Below are 16227 nucleotides of genomic sequence, written 5' to 3' on the forward strand. Positions count from 1 at the left end.
AACCAATATAATATTATCATTAGAACTTAAGACGGTTACCATGTTTATTTAAATTTCATGAATATTCTGTCCCAAGTTAGTGACCAGTTTAAAAACCAATATAATATTTTATAGAATAGATTATATTCGTTTAACCAGCCTGCTGTATTAATGAAAAAGATACTCAATCACTCACGATATAATATCCTTTATAACACCCCAAATCCCAGTACCATATACTACATACATACCTACGTTTGCCGACTACCTTACGTAGTTATACGTTGCGTACGACGTCGTATCGTAAGCGTGTCGTACGAGTATCGTAAGTCCAGAGTAAATCGAGCGAGTTTAATGTAAATATTCTTACAATTCGCACATTGAGTGTGTATTAAAAGATAATACACTTTATTTCCTAAGTAGGCAGTGCCTTTAGTAGGATTTTCATTTACGTCGAACGAAAACGAAACGAGTATGTTTTCAGCGCCCTGATTGGCCGGCTCCAATGAACCAACCAATCAGTATAATCAGTATGAGTTTGGTTTATGTTTAAAGTAATCGAAACGAGAGCGCGTTTGGCGTTAATTGGCCGGCTCAAATAAACCAACCAATCAAAGCGCCGAATGCGTTCTCGTTTCGTTTTCGTTCGACGTAAAACAAACTCATACTAAGAGTACAGAGGTGCACATATATGTACAATGAAACACCAGCTTTGTGTCAGTTTTGATATTATGACTCCTATATTTATAGGCGCTTTTATCACTGGTACTCGACTCTAGAATAAAATTTAAGACCACTTTCCTAGCAATTACGCTTGCAATCACTCTTCTAACGAGAAAGTCTTTAATAAAAGGCTATGGTGACCACACCATCATGACGATACGACTACGACACGCTTCCGACACTACATCGTACACAAAAAGTTTTACCACCGTACTCAGAGTCAGTTAATGGTTACTTAACCCAGTCCTTAGCAATTGTTTTCGGAACAAAATCGTTACTAAGGAATAGTTTAAGTAATCATTAAATGTCTCTAAGTGCAGCAGTTAGTCTGATATCAATAACTATGCTATAAATAATAAGCAGTTACATATTTTTACTTTAACGTAAAGCTTATACACTGTAACAACAGTTGTAAACTAAACCTTATACCTAGGTAATAAGAGTCATGCTTTTATTGTTGATGATCATTGTATTTTAAACTCTAAATCTATGAGATACTTGGGTCAAATTTGAGTAAATAATTATGGCAAATATTTGTTCTGACAGACTGCGCGATCATTGTTCATTATTTGTATCTTTGTGATCCAATGCTGGAATACTCGACAATGGTAACGACAATCGATCAACTTAGCGATAGAATTTCGTCGTTATTACTGTCGAGACTACCAGTCTTGGGTTGAATAATCAAATTGACATAAAAGAAACATCAATGTATAATATTCAAATACACAAACGCCACTCAATTTTAAAACACTCTCAGAACTCAGAAATAGTTCTGTCACTACAAATTCTTTATAAAAGATAGAGATAGCACGATATTTAAGTACAATTCAAAATTGAGTAGCGTTTCAGTATTCGGATGTAAGATTGACAATGACATACGACAAAATATGATTGTCAATCAACAATTTGTAGTCACTTCAATTTCAAATAGTCAATTTTACAGACAAGTCACTAATTTATATAATAATTCATTTATTTAATGTCCATTGATAGCTAGGTCTCAGTTTAAAGCCTTTGCTTGTTCCTTGATAGATTTTACAGACGAGTCACAAATTTTAATATTATTGTTCACTGTTTAAGGCCTAATAAGCCTTCGCTTGTACCGTACAAGACCTTACTTAGATCCCTTTCCTTCTATACTAGCTACAAGTATGTACCTGTGTGTAGGTGTAGTTTAGACAGATTTTACAGACGAATCACTAGTTTTAATATTATTGTTCACTGTTTAAGGCCTAATAAGCCTTCGCTTGTAACGTACAAGACCTTACTTAGATCCTTTTCCTTCTATACTAGCTACAAGTGTGTACCTGTATGTAGGTGTAGTTTAGACAGATTTTACATATGAGTCACAAATTTTAACATTACAGTGCCTCTAGCCAAATGTCTCTTTAGCGTTGGTCGACAGAGAGAGTAGAAAACTCAATGTATGGGGATGACATTGACAAGTGTCAAAATTTATGTCAATCCTATACAATTTAGTTTTCTATTCTACAAGTAGACATGCGCTAAATGCCATTTGGCTAAAGGCTCTGTTCACTGTTTAAAGCCTAATAAGCCTTCGCTTGTAACATACAAGACCTTACTTAGACCCATTTCCTTTTTTTTCTATAATAGTTACAAGTATGTACCTGTGTGTAGGTGTAGTTTATACGGAGACTTCATTGTCCTCGTTGAGTCTGATGGAGTTGTCTGCGGCAGCCAGCTTGAGGAGAGTCTTCTTGATGCGCAGCGCGGGCAGGCGGACCGACGCGTTCTGGTGCCAACACTCGCGCATTAACTGGGACATGCCCACCATTGTCTGCGGAGGAGATTATTTATGTTATTATGTTGATTCACCATCACCATCTTCTAATCGTGAGTACTTGAGCTACGGATAACGTAAAAGTTACCGGGCGCGACGTACCGGGGCTCCGACTCAAAGCAGGAGTAGAAATAGGGTGGTTTTTAGTTAGTAAGAGTCGGACACTGCCTCTCGCCTGCCCAAGGCGGGAGAAGTCATTGGATGATTTACCCCATAAAAAAGAGTTTAGTACCTGTACTAACTGTGGTCACATTTGGGTATAATTGTTTTGTGATTGCTAATTGATTTCGTTTTCGAAGCAACCGATAGCCGACAAAATTAAATCGATTTGAGACAAACTATGGAACTTCATAAACATTTTAAACTAGTCTAAAGAAACTTGTAAACTGTCTAATAATATGTTACAACATCTCTGTTATTTGTATCATAAGTTTCCAATTTAAAATATTTTATGATTATTTAAAGGACTGGGCATTTAAAACAGTGCATAGAACTGATACGGTAAATCAAATTAAAAAAATGATCGCGGTGCTACAGACTTCACTTTAAATTATACTGTTTATTTAGTTTAACATCTACATACACATATATTAAACGAAACATGAAACACTCACGGGATGCGGATCATCAGGCGGTTCAGGTCTAGCAGCGTCGACGCAGACGATCTTGCGCATGTCGTCGAAGCTGGGGTCTGCGGCGGCCAGCTCGAAGTAGGGCGGGCGGTACTCGCGCGCCGCCGGGGACACGCGCCGACATACCTCCCACAGTACCAGCGCTACGGCGTACACGTCGCACTTCAGGAACGACTCTAGGCATGTCGTGTTGATGCTGCGGAGAAAAACAGAATGTAAATCAATGTTAAAACCTTCTCTTAATGCTTTAGTGAAATTGCATCAAAATTGGTTAAGTCGGTTACGAGATAATCGTGGACAAACGTACACACATACAGATAAAATTGAAAAGTCCCTTTCTTTTTTAAAGTCAATTAAAAACTAAGAATTCAATGCTAACGTGCTCAAACTCGTGACTGCATTGGTTTCAGTTATTTTATATGGTGTTTTTCGGCGGTGAAAATTGACATGAATCAATGCGTGCGATGTTTTCGCGGTGTAAATGAATTAAGTTTTGTAATTCCAATGCTCATGCCCTCTTCCCCTAAAGACCTAGACCAACAAAACTTATAACACAAGTAGTATATTATATGCATACTACTACGTGAACTGTCGAACTATTTCCTCCACTAGAGTTTACAAGTATAAGCAGCATTGATTGGTCATTACCAAATGTCCCATTTATCCCTACACCTCATAAAACAAGTTACAACATACCTCTGGTCCAGCATCTCTGGGCTCATGTACCGCTTGGTCCCCTGGCGCGGGTTATGCTGCAGGCCGGCGGCCAGCTGCGCGCGCGTCACGCCCAGCCCCAGGTCCGCGATGCAACACTCGCCGTTCACCTTCACCAGGATGTTCTTCGTTTTTATGTCGCGGTGGGCGATCGCCGGCTTACCCTGGACGGTAGAACACGTGATAATTATATAAATTATGTATGTAATACACTAATAGTATAAAAAAGGCCAAGTTCTGTAAGAAAACAATTTGAAATGAGAAAATAGAGAACTATTTCTATTGCGACTTGCGAAAATATTCTCATCTGGTATTGATAAATATGAGGACACCAGTGAAACGACTGCTTGCTTGAGATACGCTGATTTCTAATATTAATCGTAAGTAAAGTAAAGGCACACGCCCACATGGATACTCAACAGATACCAACATCAACAACCTGGGACAACCCACTGTAGGTCTCCACATAAGGTGACCATAATCTAAGGGTTGAATTAAAATATTCAAGTTTAGCAGAAAGCCGTTTTTCCGATGTTTACCAAATCTCTGCCACGCAATTTATAAATGCAGTAAAGAACATGGCGGCACAATTCATAACGCAGTAAGTATCACATACTGCACATGTTCTTTACTGTGTTTTTAAATTGCGCGGCAGAATCTGTGATCCCTTCGTCACACACAAGAAGAGTAGTTTGCTTTCTATTGTTTCCTCATCTCCTTTGGTTTATTATGTTATTACCTACTATAATATATACACATACCTGTGTGCCATGTATCTCGGTGTGCAGATGCAGCAGTCCGTTGATGGTGGACAGACAGATGGCCATCATCTGGTGTCTCGTGAGAGTGGTCCGGTTCAGGTGCTCGTACAGCGACCCCAGCGGGTGGAAGTGGGTGATCAGCCATAACTGTGGGTGATTGGAACGTGTCATTACTTGGGTACAGTCTTGTGACTTTACTAGTTTTTTTTTTATTCCACGACGGTGGCAAGAAAGCACACAGCCTGCATGATGGTAAGTAGTTACTGTGGCCTAATGAGCGCTTGCAACACTGGAGGCATTACATGCGCTTTGCCAACCCTTAAGAAACTTTGTTACTTTAATTTATTTACAGCTTAGTGTTATTTTTAGATTATGTAGTTGCATGGAGTCTGTCTTGTCTGGCTCTTGTATCCATTTTAGACACATTTGTAATAGGATCTTTTCTACATTTTGAACACATTATCGAGAATATTTTTTAGTCAGTAAGGGTCTGACTGTCCTTCAACTCACTGAAGAGTGTGAAGTGTGAGAAGTAATGGGGTTATTTTCTCCCCTCAAAAAAAAAGCATCAACAATATTATTACATTCCCCTAAAAAGAAAATACCTGGACTTTCATAATTTAAAATAAAGTTTTAACTTACTGTCTTATTAAAAAGCAATCGTATACAGAAGCAAAAATAATCACCGTTCGTTAGTCTCGTTAAAACACGAGAACGTGTAGAAGTCCAGGAAAGGTTTAGATTGTGAGAAAATAATGTTTGTTGAGGCGAAGTTTGCCGGATCAGCTACTTACAATTAAATAGGATCCCAGTTTACCTGTGTACAACTGCCCCTGCTGGTCATATCGCTCCCGATGTAGGCGAGTATATTCTCGTGGCGCAGTAGCACGGTGGAGTAGATCTCGGTCTCGCGGCGCCAGCTGGCCTCGTCCCGGGAGAAGAATATCTTCACCGCCACGCTGTCTGCGTACCACGACCCGCGCCATACCTCGCCGTAACGACCCTGGGATTACATGGGGGTATTTTGTTAATAGTGGTTCAGGTAGGTTTTGAGGTTTTGTAGGTGTGAATAAAGAGAACATACAAGGTTTTTGTTGGTGAGTTAGGTAGGTTATAAGGTTTTTGTCTCTAAAGGAACAATGCTTCATTTGATGTTATGTAAAATTAAGTGGAAAAACGTTTGATAATCGTTACTTAATGTAGTCTTTAAGTCCCAACAATGTTTTGTTCATTAGCCACTCTAGCGTCCATGGATACTATAGTATCCAAAGTGACGAGTTCTGTTTAACTCCCTCTAGTTTAAAATACGGTCTTGTTTGGTGAGTTTTGACTGATTATCTATACAGCTGAATAAATTGTTCGACGAAAAAATAAGACATGGCGTTGTAATATGCTTTGACAAACAAAATATAAATTTTTAAAGTTAGTTGACTCGTTTTTGAAGTGTTTTTGTGAGTTCCAACAATTATGTCGTAAATACTACAGTTTTGTTTAATTTATCTTGCAAGTGTTATACATCAAAATAAACTAGAAGATTTGTGCTTTACGATGATGTACAAATATCACAGTTTTAGCTGATAAATCTAGTCTAATTTTAACTTCAAACGATTGTTGTTTCGAAAAAAATGGCCGGTCTGGTGTTGGCCACTTTTAGTTTTGTTTATACATATTTTACATACTTTGCATTACAATAGTATATAAAATATCGAAATACATTTCGTAATAAGCAAAATAATACATTTTTCAAAGAGAAATATACTAAATTCATTGAAGATTCCATAATAATGTCAATGTGTTCCTCAGGTTTTTTGATGTGTAAAATTACGAGTAGTGTTTTCTTTCGATTTAATTACAATACTTAGAGTTAACCGAATATAATCGTATATACATCAAAAGAAAGGGTAATGAGTCTAGTTTGTTGTTAAAATATTTTACTGATAAAATATGCAATAGTTGTGCCGTATATTCTAAAAAGGTAGAAATAATTCTGTTTTTTTTTCTGTGTTTCATGTTTAACCCGTTTTATTGTATTTTAAAGATTAACTAAAGATTTAAAAAAATCGTTAAGATTGATCAGTATTCTTCAATCTTTTTTTGGTATTCTTTTCTTTATTCTAGGCATTACGGTTCAGTAGCTATATAGGTTTTTTGTTACGACGAACTTGCGAGTCGCGCGCGGTTCGGATGCCGTGCGCGGCTGGACGTTAGAGTGGTTAGTCTTCATGTATACTGCTACACGCTTCATACAAATGTAGATTTTAAATTTGAGCTTGCTTTATCTATTCATGTTCATGACAGGCAGACAACAATATAACTAACTATCGATATTGATGACTAATTGAAATTTCTATTAAATCATTTATATCTCACTTTTTCAGTACTAATCACAGATTTTTTCTATATGCAACCGTAACTACATAGAAAAATAGTGCTATAATAACATAGATAAGTTTTATGACCTCTTGAGGTTTATAAAAGATATTGTCTCACCTTCCCGACACATTCGCAGAGCGAGACCTGCTTGGCGAGCGTCCGCTGCACCATGAGGGGCAGGCCGGAGCCCGAGCCGCTGGTGACGGACCACTCCAGGTACTCGCGCAGCGTCGAGTCCCCGGCCGCCGTCGCGCGGAGACCGCTGCCGTTCTGGGACCCTTCTACGCCTGTGGAATGTGATAGAAGATGTTATGAAAGTGGTAAAGTCAACTGTCAGTGGTTCTATCATGTAACAGGTAGTGAGGTTATTGCCATATTAATATTTTATGTAATATAACAATTTCCATGTTATCCTTGTGAATTTTTAATAACTTAATTGATTCTTCTGACTCTTTTTAACTTCTCTTTCTTTCTAAAACACAAGAAGTACTGTTAGTGCTTACAGTAGGACACAGTAGTCTGCACAGTGTGACTTCTTGCAACAAGAATGAAAATCAGCTTGTCAACATACGAAAGACTTTGAGTGTCACAATATAAGTGATCATCTTATTTTAAGTAGACCTTCAACAGCCAACATACCTTCATAGAACGCGCTGGTGACGTGTGGACTGTACATGTTGGAGGAGAAGTAGTTGGAGTCCGCGCCCAGCTTGTGCAGCGCCGCGCGGGAGACGCGCAGTCTGCACCAGACACATACATGGATTAGACATTATTACGAAATACAAGTACACATAATTAAGTTAATTTTATAAACCAGTGTTAGCTTAATAGGTATTGGCTAATTAAGTATTTAAATCTAAAGTTTTCCAAATTATTTTTAGCATTGAATATCAAGTTGAAATTGAACCAATTGTACCAATAAAACAATGTAACTAAGTATTGTATTGCAAACCTAATTGAAAAAGAGTAATCTACGAAGTTTCTTGCTCCTACTTCTCCATAGAAATCTACTATTTAGACCGAGCAAATACTACTAGTACTTCTAGAGGACTGACCGACAGACGGACATTTTGTTTTCTTTTATAAAAGAATATTTGCTTTGACGTTCAAAAGTGACTTCCAGGTCTATTTGAAATAACAATTCTAACAAAATAGCTCTAAATAGCACGTACCTATGACTCCGGCGCAGTACGAAGATGGCCATGGCTCCAATAGCGCTGACGACGAACACGGAGGCAGCTACACTGGCCCACAGCTTCCATGCGTTGGTGGGCAGCGGCTCGATGGCCGTGTCGCCCGGCGGCGCCAGCAACGGGAACGAGCCCGCGTTGCACAGGTCGCCCTGGCAACACGAGATGTTGTGCAGACCCGCGTGCCGCTTGCGGAGGCTGCGGAGAGAGTAATGAGTTAGTCTTAGGTTAGTATTAAAAATTGTGGAGTAGGTCAAACTGACGCTAGACGAACCGCAAATGAAATAAAATAGCAAATAGTTCCACTAGAGGACTGAGTGACAGACAGACATTTTGTTTTTTTGTATTGTAATATTTATGTGAAATAATCTTGTAAATAAATCAGTAGCTAAATAATGTTCACTAATCGCGATTTTGGCTGCAATGTGTTGTTTATTGGAAATGGTTCGACATTTGGCCACATTCGCCTTGTGGTAAGCGATGATGCAGTCAATGAATGTAACTAATACACGGTTATTTACCTTATATAGATTTGTGAGGAAAATAAATAAAATGTTCATAATATGAATATTCGACAACCTTAAGAATTTTTAAGGGTACAGTTTAGAATTCAGACACATCAACAAACCTACATGAAAACGGTTCTGTACCCTTTTTTAAAGGCGGGAAAATCATCGAATGACTGCTTTTGCCTTGGGCGAGGCGAGAGGGAGTGTCAGACAACACCGCATTCCTACTCCTGCTTTTCGAGCCGGAGCCCCGGTAACTCGCTAGGCAGTACGCAGCTCCGGATCGGCATCAGCCCTGCTGGGCTCCATCTGAGTTCTGTACTCTTAGTACGAGTTTGCTTTACGTTGAAAACGAAACAAGAGCCTGTTCGACACTCTGATTGGCCGGCACGAATGAACCAAATTCTGCGTTCGGCGCTCTGATTGGTTGGTTTCGTTCAACGTAAGGCATACTCATACTAAGGGTACAGTACCTTTAGTACGAGTTTGGTCGTTCCGTATGAACAAATAAACCCAAAAGCATCATCATACCTCTGCTGCGGAGTATTAGTCCTACAGGTGAACTGGTAGTGGTCCCTCTGCGTGGAGCACCCGCGCGAGTGGCGCAGCTCTCCGTCGGAGGCGCGCACCGACGACTTGTAGCAGTACAGCGCGTCGTGGCATATCTCCTCTTTCGATGATCCACATTCCGGCGGCTCACATTGATGGCATTTGTACCTGAGGGGTATAATATTGGGTTATAGGATGACTATTTTGTGTGTGGGTTGATAAAACGGCTTCAACTGCCATGCGGAGGTTTTTAGGTCTGTTTACCGGTGTGGGCAAAGAATTATTGCTGTTATTAAGGGTCGAAAATGACTTAGGCAGTAATGGTATGAAGGCTAGAATTGAGCAGAGCATTGGTAATAGACCCTTTTCTTCCCTTGGGTGCGAATGAAAGGGTTTGAATCCACATCCCTAATCAGAGTGAGTAGGTACTTTTTAAGTCTGTGTGCTCCATTTTCGATCTGTATATACAATAATGGCCATATACAATGCACAGATTTTAGTAATTGCTCTATTACTCTATGTGGTGTAATCTTCTTTCTCCCTGTATTTAAAAGATATAGATTACATCTCATGTAATAAAACTTGATGCTAATAATCATTCTACACAATAAAAGGTTAAAATATAAACAACAAAATGAAATCTCATTCACAATAATTAAAACAATAGAGTATTTCACAACAGGACAAACACGCTAAACTCGATAACTCACAGATAAATAATATGCGGCCAATGATAAAGCTCATTCATACCGTGATTCATCCGTGGATGTTGTTATCAAACCTATTTTATGAATGAAACACACTGGCCAGTAACAAATACAGCATTATTATTACCTTTTTTGAAATTTTCTCCTCCTTGATAGCATTGGGAATAGAGAACGGACATTAAATTTCAATTTTAAATGTAATAAAATTGTGATTTTGTAATAAATATAAATAATCATGTAGGTTTATGGATTAATTCATGACGGTTTGTGCATTAAGTAGTATCTAAATATAATACCAAGGTTAATATGAGGAATGTGTGCTAAAATTCATACAAATTTGTATTCAAATACAGACCACAGACACCTATTATAATGCTTACCAAATATAATACAATAGTAATATGATAATAATTACATTATTATAGAAAATTAGGACATTAATTTGCATTATTCTAGTTGCAAATTTAAATGGGATATCTATAAAAGCAATTTAAGGGGCAAATCTTCCCTGCAACTGCATTAGTTATTAAAATTTCTGTAATATTATTAGTAGGGAAGTATAGGAATAGGATATTTGGAATATCAAGAAGTAGAGTATTAAGAAATTACCTAGGTTGTTGTACCATCATCTTTTCAATTGTGATCGGGTCATCATTATGCTGTGATTCAGGCTCCTGTGTGCTGCCTGACACCTCATCTTCGTCCAAGCCAGGTAGACCTGCTGCAATGTCATTTAAACCATTGTTAAACCATTCCATACATTACTTCTATCATAACCATCAGATTTTTTGCCAGTATTATTGTAATATCTATAATTACGTGCTTAAAGTTCAAAGTTACTTTGTCTACTAGTTAAGATAAGTGTGTTTTGAGTCATGGACCAGACTACTATCACGTTGAAATTCCGTATCGTAGTTGTTCCAGTTTAGGCCTCCACTCTCGTATTTACATGAATGGACAACTTCTATTTTTGTCACTGTATTCACTTATATATCAATTATTCATATTACACCACAGATTTAACACTGAGCACCACAAATGAACACATGTTTGGATGGAGCTTTATTAAATTCTATAGAAAAACAATAATAGAAAAACTGTAACACGGAAGCCACCACTAATCTCACTTTTACACACGTTTGTGGAGTTTTGCACTTTCATAAATTGAATATAACACTTGTATCTATTCTCTGGCATTGAAATATTTACAAAAACTTACCACAGCAAGCATTTATCAATAGAAATGTGAACAAATATCGTAATATGACAACGTCCGCCATTCTTCATTCATCATAACAATACACTACTGAGGTCAAATGGACGTCTTTATAATAAACAAGTAGTTTTAAATTACAAGTCTAAATATAATATGTGTACATGGTTAAAAATAATATAAAAGTTTGTAACCAAATTTCATAAACAATTGTCATTATATAATCATTTCAATTTAATAGTACAACATTAATGCAAGTTAACTTCCTTTATCAAGTGTTGACTTCCTGTTTTCTGACCTGCGTGATGTTTCCGAACGATTACATTCTGCGCGCTAAATAATGTACGGTTCTGAACGAAAGTCTATATTCGGATACATTAGTAAAATAGGATCACTTGCAAATAGAAAAAAAAATGTAATTCAAACCTAGTAGTAATAGTTATTTTCAAGTTGTATGATATCTAAAACTTACCTACTAAATCAGATTTTTTTCCTAATTCAATGAAGTTCAATGTGCACTCTTTTGACAATTGTATTACATTTCGGAAGTGAATCCGATCACTTCATTTAAAAAATGGCCGTTTGTGTTTTGTTTTAGTTTCACGTTTGAATTTTCTTTAAAGTTTTTATTTTAAAATAATTAGTTTTGATGCATTAGATTACGTTAACCGGGTCTAAATAGTAGTGCAAACTTAAGAACTGTGTAATTAAGTTGTATATATCTTTGATTAGTTAAAAATGCCACGGACAAAAAGGCCAGTAAGGAAACAGGAAAAGACCGCTGAAGACGACGATGCCTTGAAAAAACTTAACAAATTGGGTGAGTTTTCGTAAATTATAACTACAGAATCCTTGCTCTAATTCACGATTAAGAGATTATATTAAAAATCACACTTAGAAAAGTACTCGCGAGTCCTCAGTACTACTTTGTTTACAAAATTACAAAAGTTCTATACATTGCCATATATTTTCTAATTAATACAACTTCTATTTGTTTTATTGTCCCTGCATAGATATTTTTTAAGTTTTATATAGCAGCGTATGCTATACCTGCCAGTTTGCTACCGGCCATCCTATGGTCAATATTTCCAAGCATTTGGGTATAAACTTTGAAATACATTTTCAGTCGCAGACCAGAAAAATAAAATAGATTCTCGAGCTCACATGGAACTGCGGAATGTAGAGCTTGCCTTCAAGATATTGCTCGGGTCTATCAGCAATGTATACCTGCAGAAAACTGTTGGACAACTGGTAAGGGACTTGTTATTGTAGTGGTTTATACTTTTACTAGCTGACCTGGCAAATTACATACTGCCTGAAACATTTTTTCTCACCTTTTAATCTTTCCCTGAATTTCCACAAATAATTCAAGACCAAAATCAGCCAAATCGGTCCAGCCATTTTCGAGTTTTAGCAAGACTAACAATTAGCAATTGATTTTTGTAAATAGAGATACTAACTATAAAAAAAAAAAAACAGTATCACTAAGGATATTCAGTAAACCAATAAAACATTTTTGTACAAGTGTATTATCACATTTTCAAAGTCAGTCAATGATGAAATTAAAAACATGAGGAGACCTGGGTGTTTACTCTAAAAACCAAACTCAAATGTCAATGGAAGCTTGGTGAATAATGCTTATTCCTTCTCAGTCGAGATGAGCTCTTTGTACAGCAGTAAGACGGTCACAAGCCAATGAACATGAATCATTATTTGACAGAAATCAGAGCTACATCTGAAAGAAGTACCATCAAACACAAGGAGGACTCGCCATTCAAGCCGCTCAGCTTCACATGATGATGGTAATGTATCCTTCAGTAATTCCATCATAAACCATGGATCATGGGTATTTAATATCATCATTAGAATTTTGTAAACATAATTCCATAACTTGGGTAAAAATTTGGGTGACCTTACTAATATGGGGGCACCAGTCACTGAAAATACAAGTAGATAAATGTACCTTACAGTACTCTTAGTGCGAGTTTGCTTTTCGTTCAACAAAAACGAAACGAGAGCGCGTTGAGTGCTATTCTGGTTAGCTCCCGAAAATACACTAACCAATCAGAACGCCGAATGTGTTCTCATTTTGTTTTTGTTTAATGTAAAGCTAACTCGTACTAAGGGTACAGATAGGTTTTGTCGTTTTTTTTTGTTATCATTCTTTTATTTGTTGGTAGTATTAATTTAGTGAGTAGTGTAATTCACCGTATGTAGTGCTATCAGATTAGACCGGGGTTCCCAACCTTTTCTTGATCAAGGATCACTTTTATTATTTCTATTAACTTCTATTTTTCATGTGGTTGCACATAATATTTTCTCCAGTTTCATATGTTTCATATTTCACGGACCATAATTTGCTTTCTGCACACCACTGCTTGGGGACCCTTGGATTAGATAAATAGAAAAACATAATTGAGTTGCTTGTTATAGAGTTCTGTACACTACATAAACTACTATACATTTCTACTATTCGAAAACTTCTAGCAAACATTACCTTTTGCAAAAAAAAATTATAACTACATAAAAAAAAAACACTGAAATAATTTATTGTTCAATCTTCTGCCATTGCAATTTTCTTCTGCAAAATCACATTTGTATGAAAAACAAACCTTTAATATAAACCACTGGAATAAACATTATGATACTCATTTAATTAACAAATCCATTAAAGATCACAAATCTTGCTCAAACACTCTTCAATCAGTAACATAGTCCGTCTATCATTGGTCTCTGGCCATGAACTAACCCCCAACCATATTTCCACTAACTGGGAGCTTCCTTGGGGCAGGGTATCTGACGGAGAACTCGTCGCAGGGCTCCGGCGGCCGCACCAAGAGGCAAATACGTGAGTACAATGCTTTTATACTGCCACTGGTCTTGTTTGGTCTAGCTTTCTAGCTAGCTAGCAGTTAGCTAGGCTGAACATCCAGTTGTAGCTTTCATATTCTTGAATTCTATTTCTTCTTATTTGTACATATTGTTAGCTTTTACATCTTTCATCATTATAGTCATATCTTTCTTTCTTGTAAATAGATGTGTTTAACATTTTATTTAGAAAATACATCAATATAAATAAGTTTGTGCCTAAACCAAAGAAAAATAAATAAAAACAACAACAGTTTAATATTACACACATTTCATAAACCCTTTACATCTATTCCAGCGGTGCCAACAACAGTAGGTAGATCGACAACGGGTCGGTCGACGGCGACAGCGCGGCGCTCCCGGTCGGCCGACGCGTCGTGTCGCAAGCTGCCGCCGCCCACCGCCAACAAGACCGTACAGCGCCGCCGCTCGCGGTCCGTCTACCGCACGCCGGCTTACAATAAGAACGCTGCCGTCAACTATCCTGCTATTACGCCAAAGGTAAGTGGTTTGGTGGTAGCTTGAAAGCAATGTAATAAGTACAAAGAAAAGGTGCACTTACATTTTAGCGAAAAATCGGTCGGTCGGTCGTCTCTCGTCGTCATCTTTGACTTAGCTAATGTTGTGTTTGTCCATGGCGTCACTTACCATTAGGCGATCTGCCTGCTCGTTTGCCCCTTTTTCCATAAAATAACTAACTAATAAAATTGTATCGAGTGACCTTGCTAAATATCTCTACCCTTATAATTTCCAGGTGACCCCTCAAACCCCACTAACAGTACTGCGTCAGCCGCGGCAGGGAGAGATGGTGGTGTCCATGTCTGGCTCGCCCGTCATGGTGCCCACTTGTTACACGTAAGTATATTAATTATCAAGAAACCTTTATTACATAGAAGAATCATGTTTCAAGTACGAATGTATCAGCTCGACCGGAGTGATAACACAGTCTCACAGAAAACCGACGTGAAACAAAGTTTGTGTTGTGTGTAACTGGCAAGAAAAGATCGGCAACTCGCTTGTAACTCCTCTAATGTTGCCATTATCTTGTACATGAACGGCACTATTTGCTTACCATGATCGGATTGCTTTGTTTGTAGAAAATTAATTGACTATATTCTTCCCAGAATGAAACCCGACGAGATGGCGAACTGCAACATCCTCCTACAAGACGGCACGATGCTCTCCCTGCAGCCCAAACAGCTGCGCCAGTCGCAAGCGTACATACCGTTCTCTCTCATGGACTCCAATGTACTCAACCAGCTCAAAACACTCAAAGACAACCTGGACAAAGTGGTCAAACTTGGAGAAAAGGCTATAAAATAAGGTTACCCAACCATTGGGAATATTGCCTTTACCTTACCTACTGTACCTCGTGATACATATTGCACATCGATTCTTGGAAAAAGAGAATTTTGTATACAACTTTTCTTTTTTAATATTTTTTTGATTAGAGAAAAGTGCTCGACTAGTTTTAGCGTCTTGGGCCGATTTTTCCAACGTCAGATCAATTGTATTGGAGAAGAAATAATGTTGAATATTAGACAATTTATTCATACTCAAAACTGTCAATTTGGAGAGAGGAGAGAGACTATAGATAAGAATCATCTATTGATTGAATTGAAAAATTAGCCCTTATAAATCATGAGCAGTGTGTGCAATTATGTCTCCAAAGGTCAATGTGCAATATTTATCGCCGGGTAATGTATTGGTTTTATTCCTAGGTATGTGAAAATGTCCTATTCAGTGAAAATGCTGGTTTTATACAAATTGAGAATACTTTGTCCAGTATTTACTAGTGTAATCCAGTTTCTGGGAAGTTCTTATTGAGTGGCTGTACCTATAGGAATTATTAGTTTTTATGAGTGTGAATGTTTTATTGTTTATGAATTAATTCTTAATGTTATGGCTGACTTATGTATAATTGTGTACCTTTTATTAGTGAATTTAGTATTAAATCTTGACTTTTGACAATATTTAATTTTATTTTCGTTATAAATTAATAAGTGGTTCAGTTTTTAAAATAAATCATGTATTTGGCAAACATAATTTTTATAAATCTACACATACAACACACCACACTAAATCAATATCAAACATTTGATGTTACAAGTACTTTATAACTGCATTTCAATACAATTATCATCTTTATCGGTATGCAATAAGGCACATAATCAAGAAAACTAACTTGCACATGCAATACAATCA

At 37.3% G+C, this 16227-nt stretch overlaps 2 protein-coding genes across 4 annotated transcripts; one reads left to right on the forward strand and one right to left on the reverse strand.

Moving 5' to 3' along the window:
• Positions 1–1174: 1174 nt before the first annotated feature.
• Positions 1175–11316, reverse strand: LOC118277389 (activin receptor type-1). 2 transcript variants are annotated; one of them, XM_050696123.1, is made up of 13 exons: positions 11161–11316; positions 10551–10662; positions 10069–10089; positions 9217–9402; positions 8159–8374; positions 7626–7726; positions 7104–7273; positions 5431–5616; positions 4614–4760; positions 3835–4016; positions 3121–3334; positions 2284–2503; positions 1175–1818 (listed from the first exon to the last, which is right to left on the reverse strand). In XM_050696123.1, exons 1-12 carry the CDS (start codon positions 11219–11221, stop codon positions 2351–2353), a joined length of 1749 nt encoding a protein of 582 aa, XP_050552080.1. In that variant the 5' UTR covers positions 11222–11316; the 3' UTR covers positions 1175–1818; positions 2284–2350. The 2 variants fall into 2 exon arrangements, with proteins under 2 accessions (XP_050552080.1, XP_050552081.1); XM_050696124.1 differs by lacking the exon at positions 10069–10089.
• A 396-nt stretch (positions 11317–11712) lies between these two features.
• Positions 11713–15993, forward strand: LOC126911087 (uncharacterized). 2 transcript variants are annotated; one of them, XM_050696136.1, is made up of 7 exons: positions 11714–11974; positions 12281–12405; positions 12875–12956; positions 13946–14002; positions 14321–14523; positions 14777–14877; positions 15147–15993. In XM_050696136.1, the coding sequence occupies exons 1-7, from the start codon at positions 11893–11895 to the stop codon at positions 15343–15345; spliced, it is 849 nt and encodes a 282-aa protein (XP_050552093.1). In that variant the 5' UTR covers positions 11714–11892; the 3' UTR covers positions 15346–15993. The 2 variants fall into 2 exon arrangements, with proteins under 2 accessions (XP_050552094.1, XP_050552093.1); XM_050696137.1 differs by lacking the exon at positions 13946–14002 and having other exon boundaries at positions 11713–11974.
• Positions 15994–16227: the final 234 nt, after the last annotated feature.

This window comes from Spodoptera frugiperda, chromosome 10 (genome assembly GCF_023101765.2).
Source record: "Spodoptera frugiperda isolate SF20-4 chromosome 10, AGI-APGP_CSIRO_Sfru_2.0, whole genome shotgun sequence".
Classification (NCBI taxonomy): domain Eukaryota; kingdom Metazoa; phylum Arthropoda; class Insecta; order Lepidoptera; family Noctuidae; genus Spodoptera; species Spodoptera frugiperda.

What these genes read in the sequence shown, in the direction of transcription:
- LOC118277389 (XM_050696123.1), bottom strand. Translation starts at nt 11,221, where the DNA reads ATGGCGGACGTTGTCATATTACGATATTTGTTCACATTTCTATTGATA. An exon ending in ATTGATAAATGCTTGCTGTG is followed by an intron (nt 10,663 to 11,160) that starts GTAAGTTTTTGT and finishes ATGACATTGCAG; the next exon opens with CAGGTCTACCTGGCTTGGAC. An exon ending in ACTAATACTCCGCAGCAGAG is followed by an intron (nt 8,375 to 9,216) that starts GTATGATGATGC and finishes CTCTCTCCGCAG; the next exon opens with CCTCCGCAAGCGGCACGCGG.
- LOC126911087 (XM_050696136.1), top strand. Translation starts at nt 11,893, where the DNA reads ATGCCACGGACAAAAAGGCCAGTAAGGAAACAGGAAAAGACCGCTGAA. An exon ending in GAAAAAACTTAACAAATTGG is followed by an intron (nt 11,975 to 12,280) that starts GTGAGTTTTCGT and finishes ATACATTTTCAG; the next exon opens with TCGCAGACCAGAAAAATAAA. An exon ending in CCGCACCAAGAGGCAAATAC is followed by an intron (nt 14,003 to 14,320) that starts GTGAGTACAATG and finishes CATCTATTCCAG; the next exon opens with CGGTGCCAACAACAGTAGGT.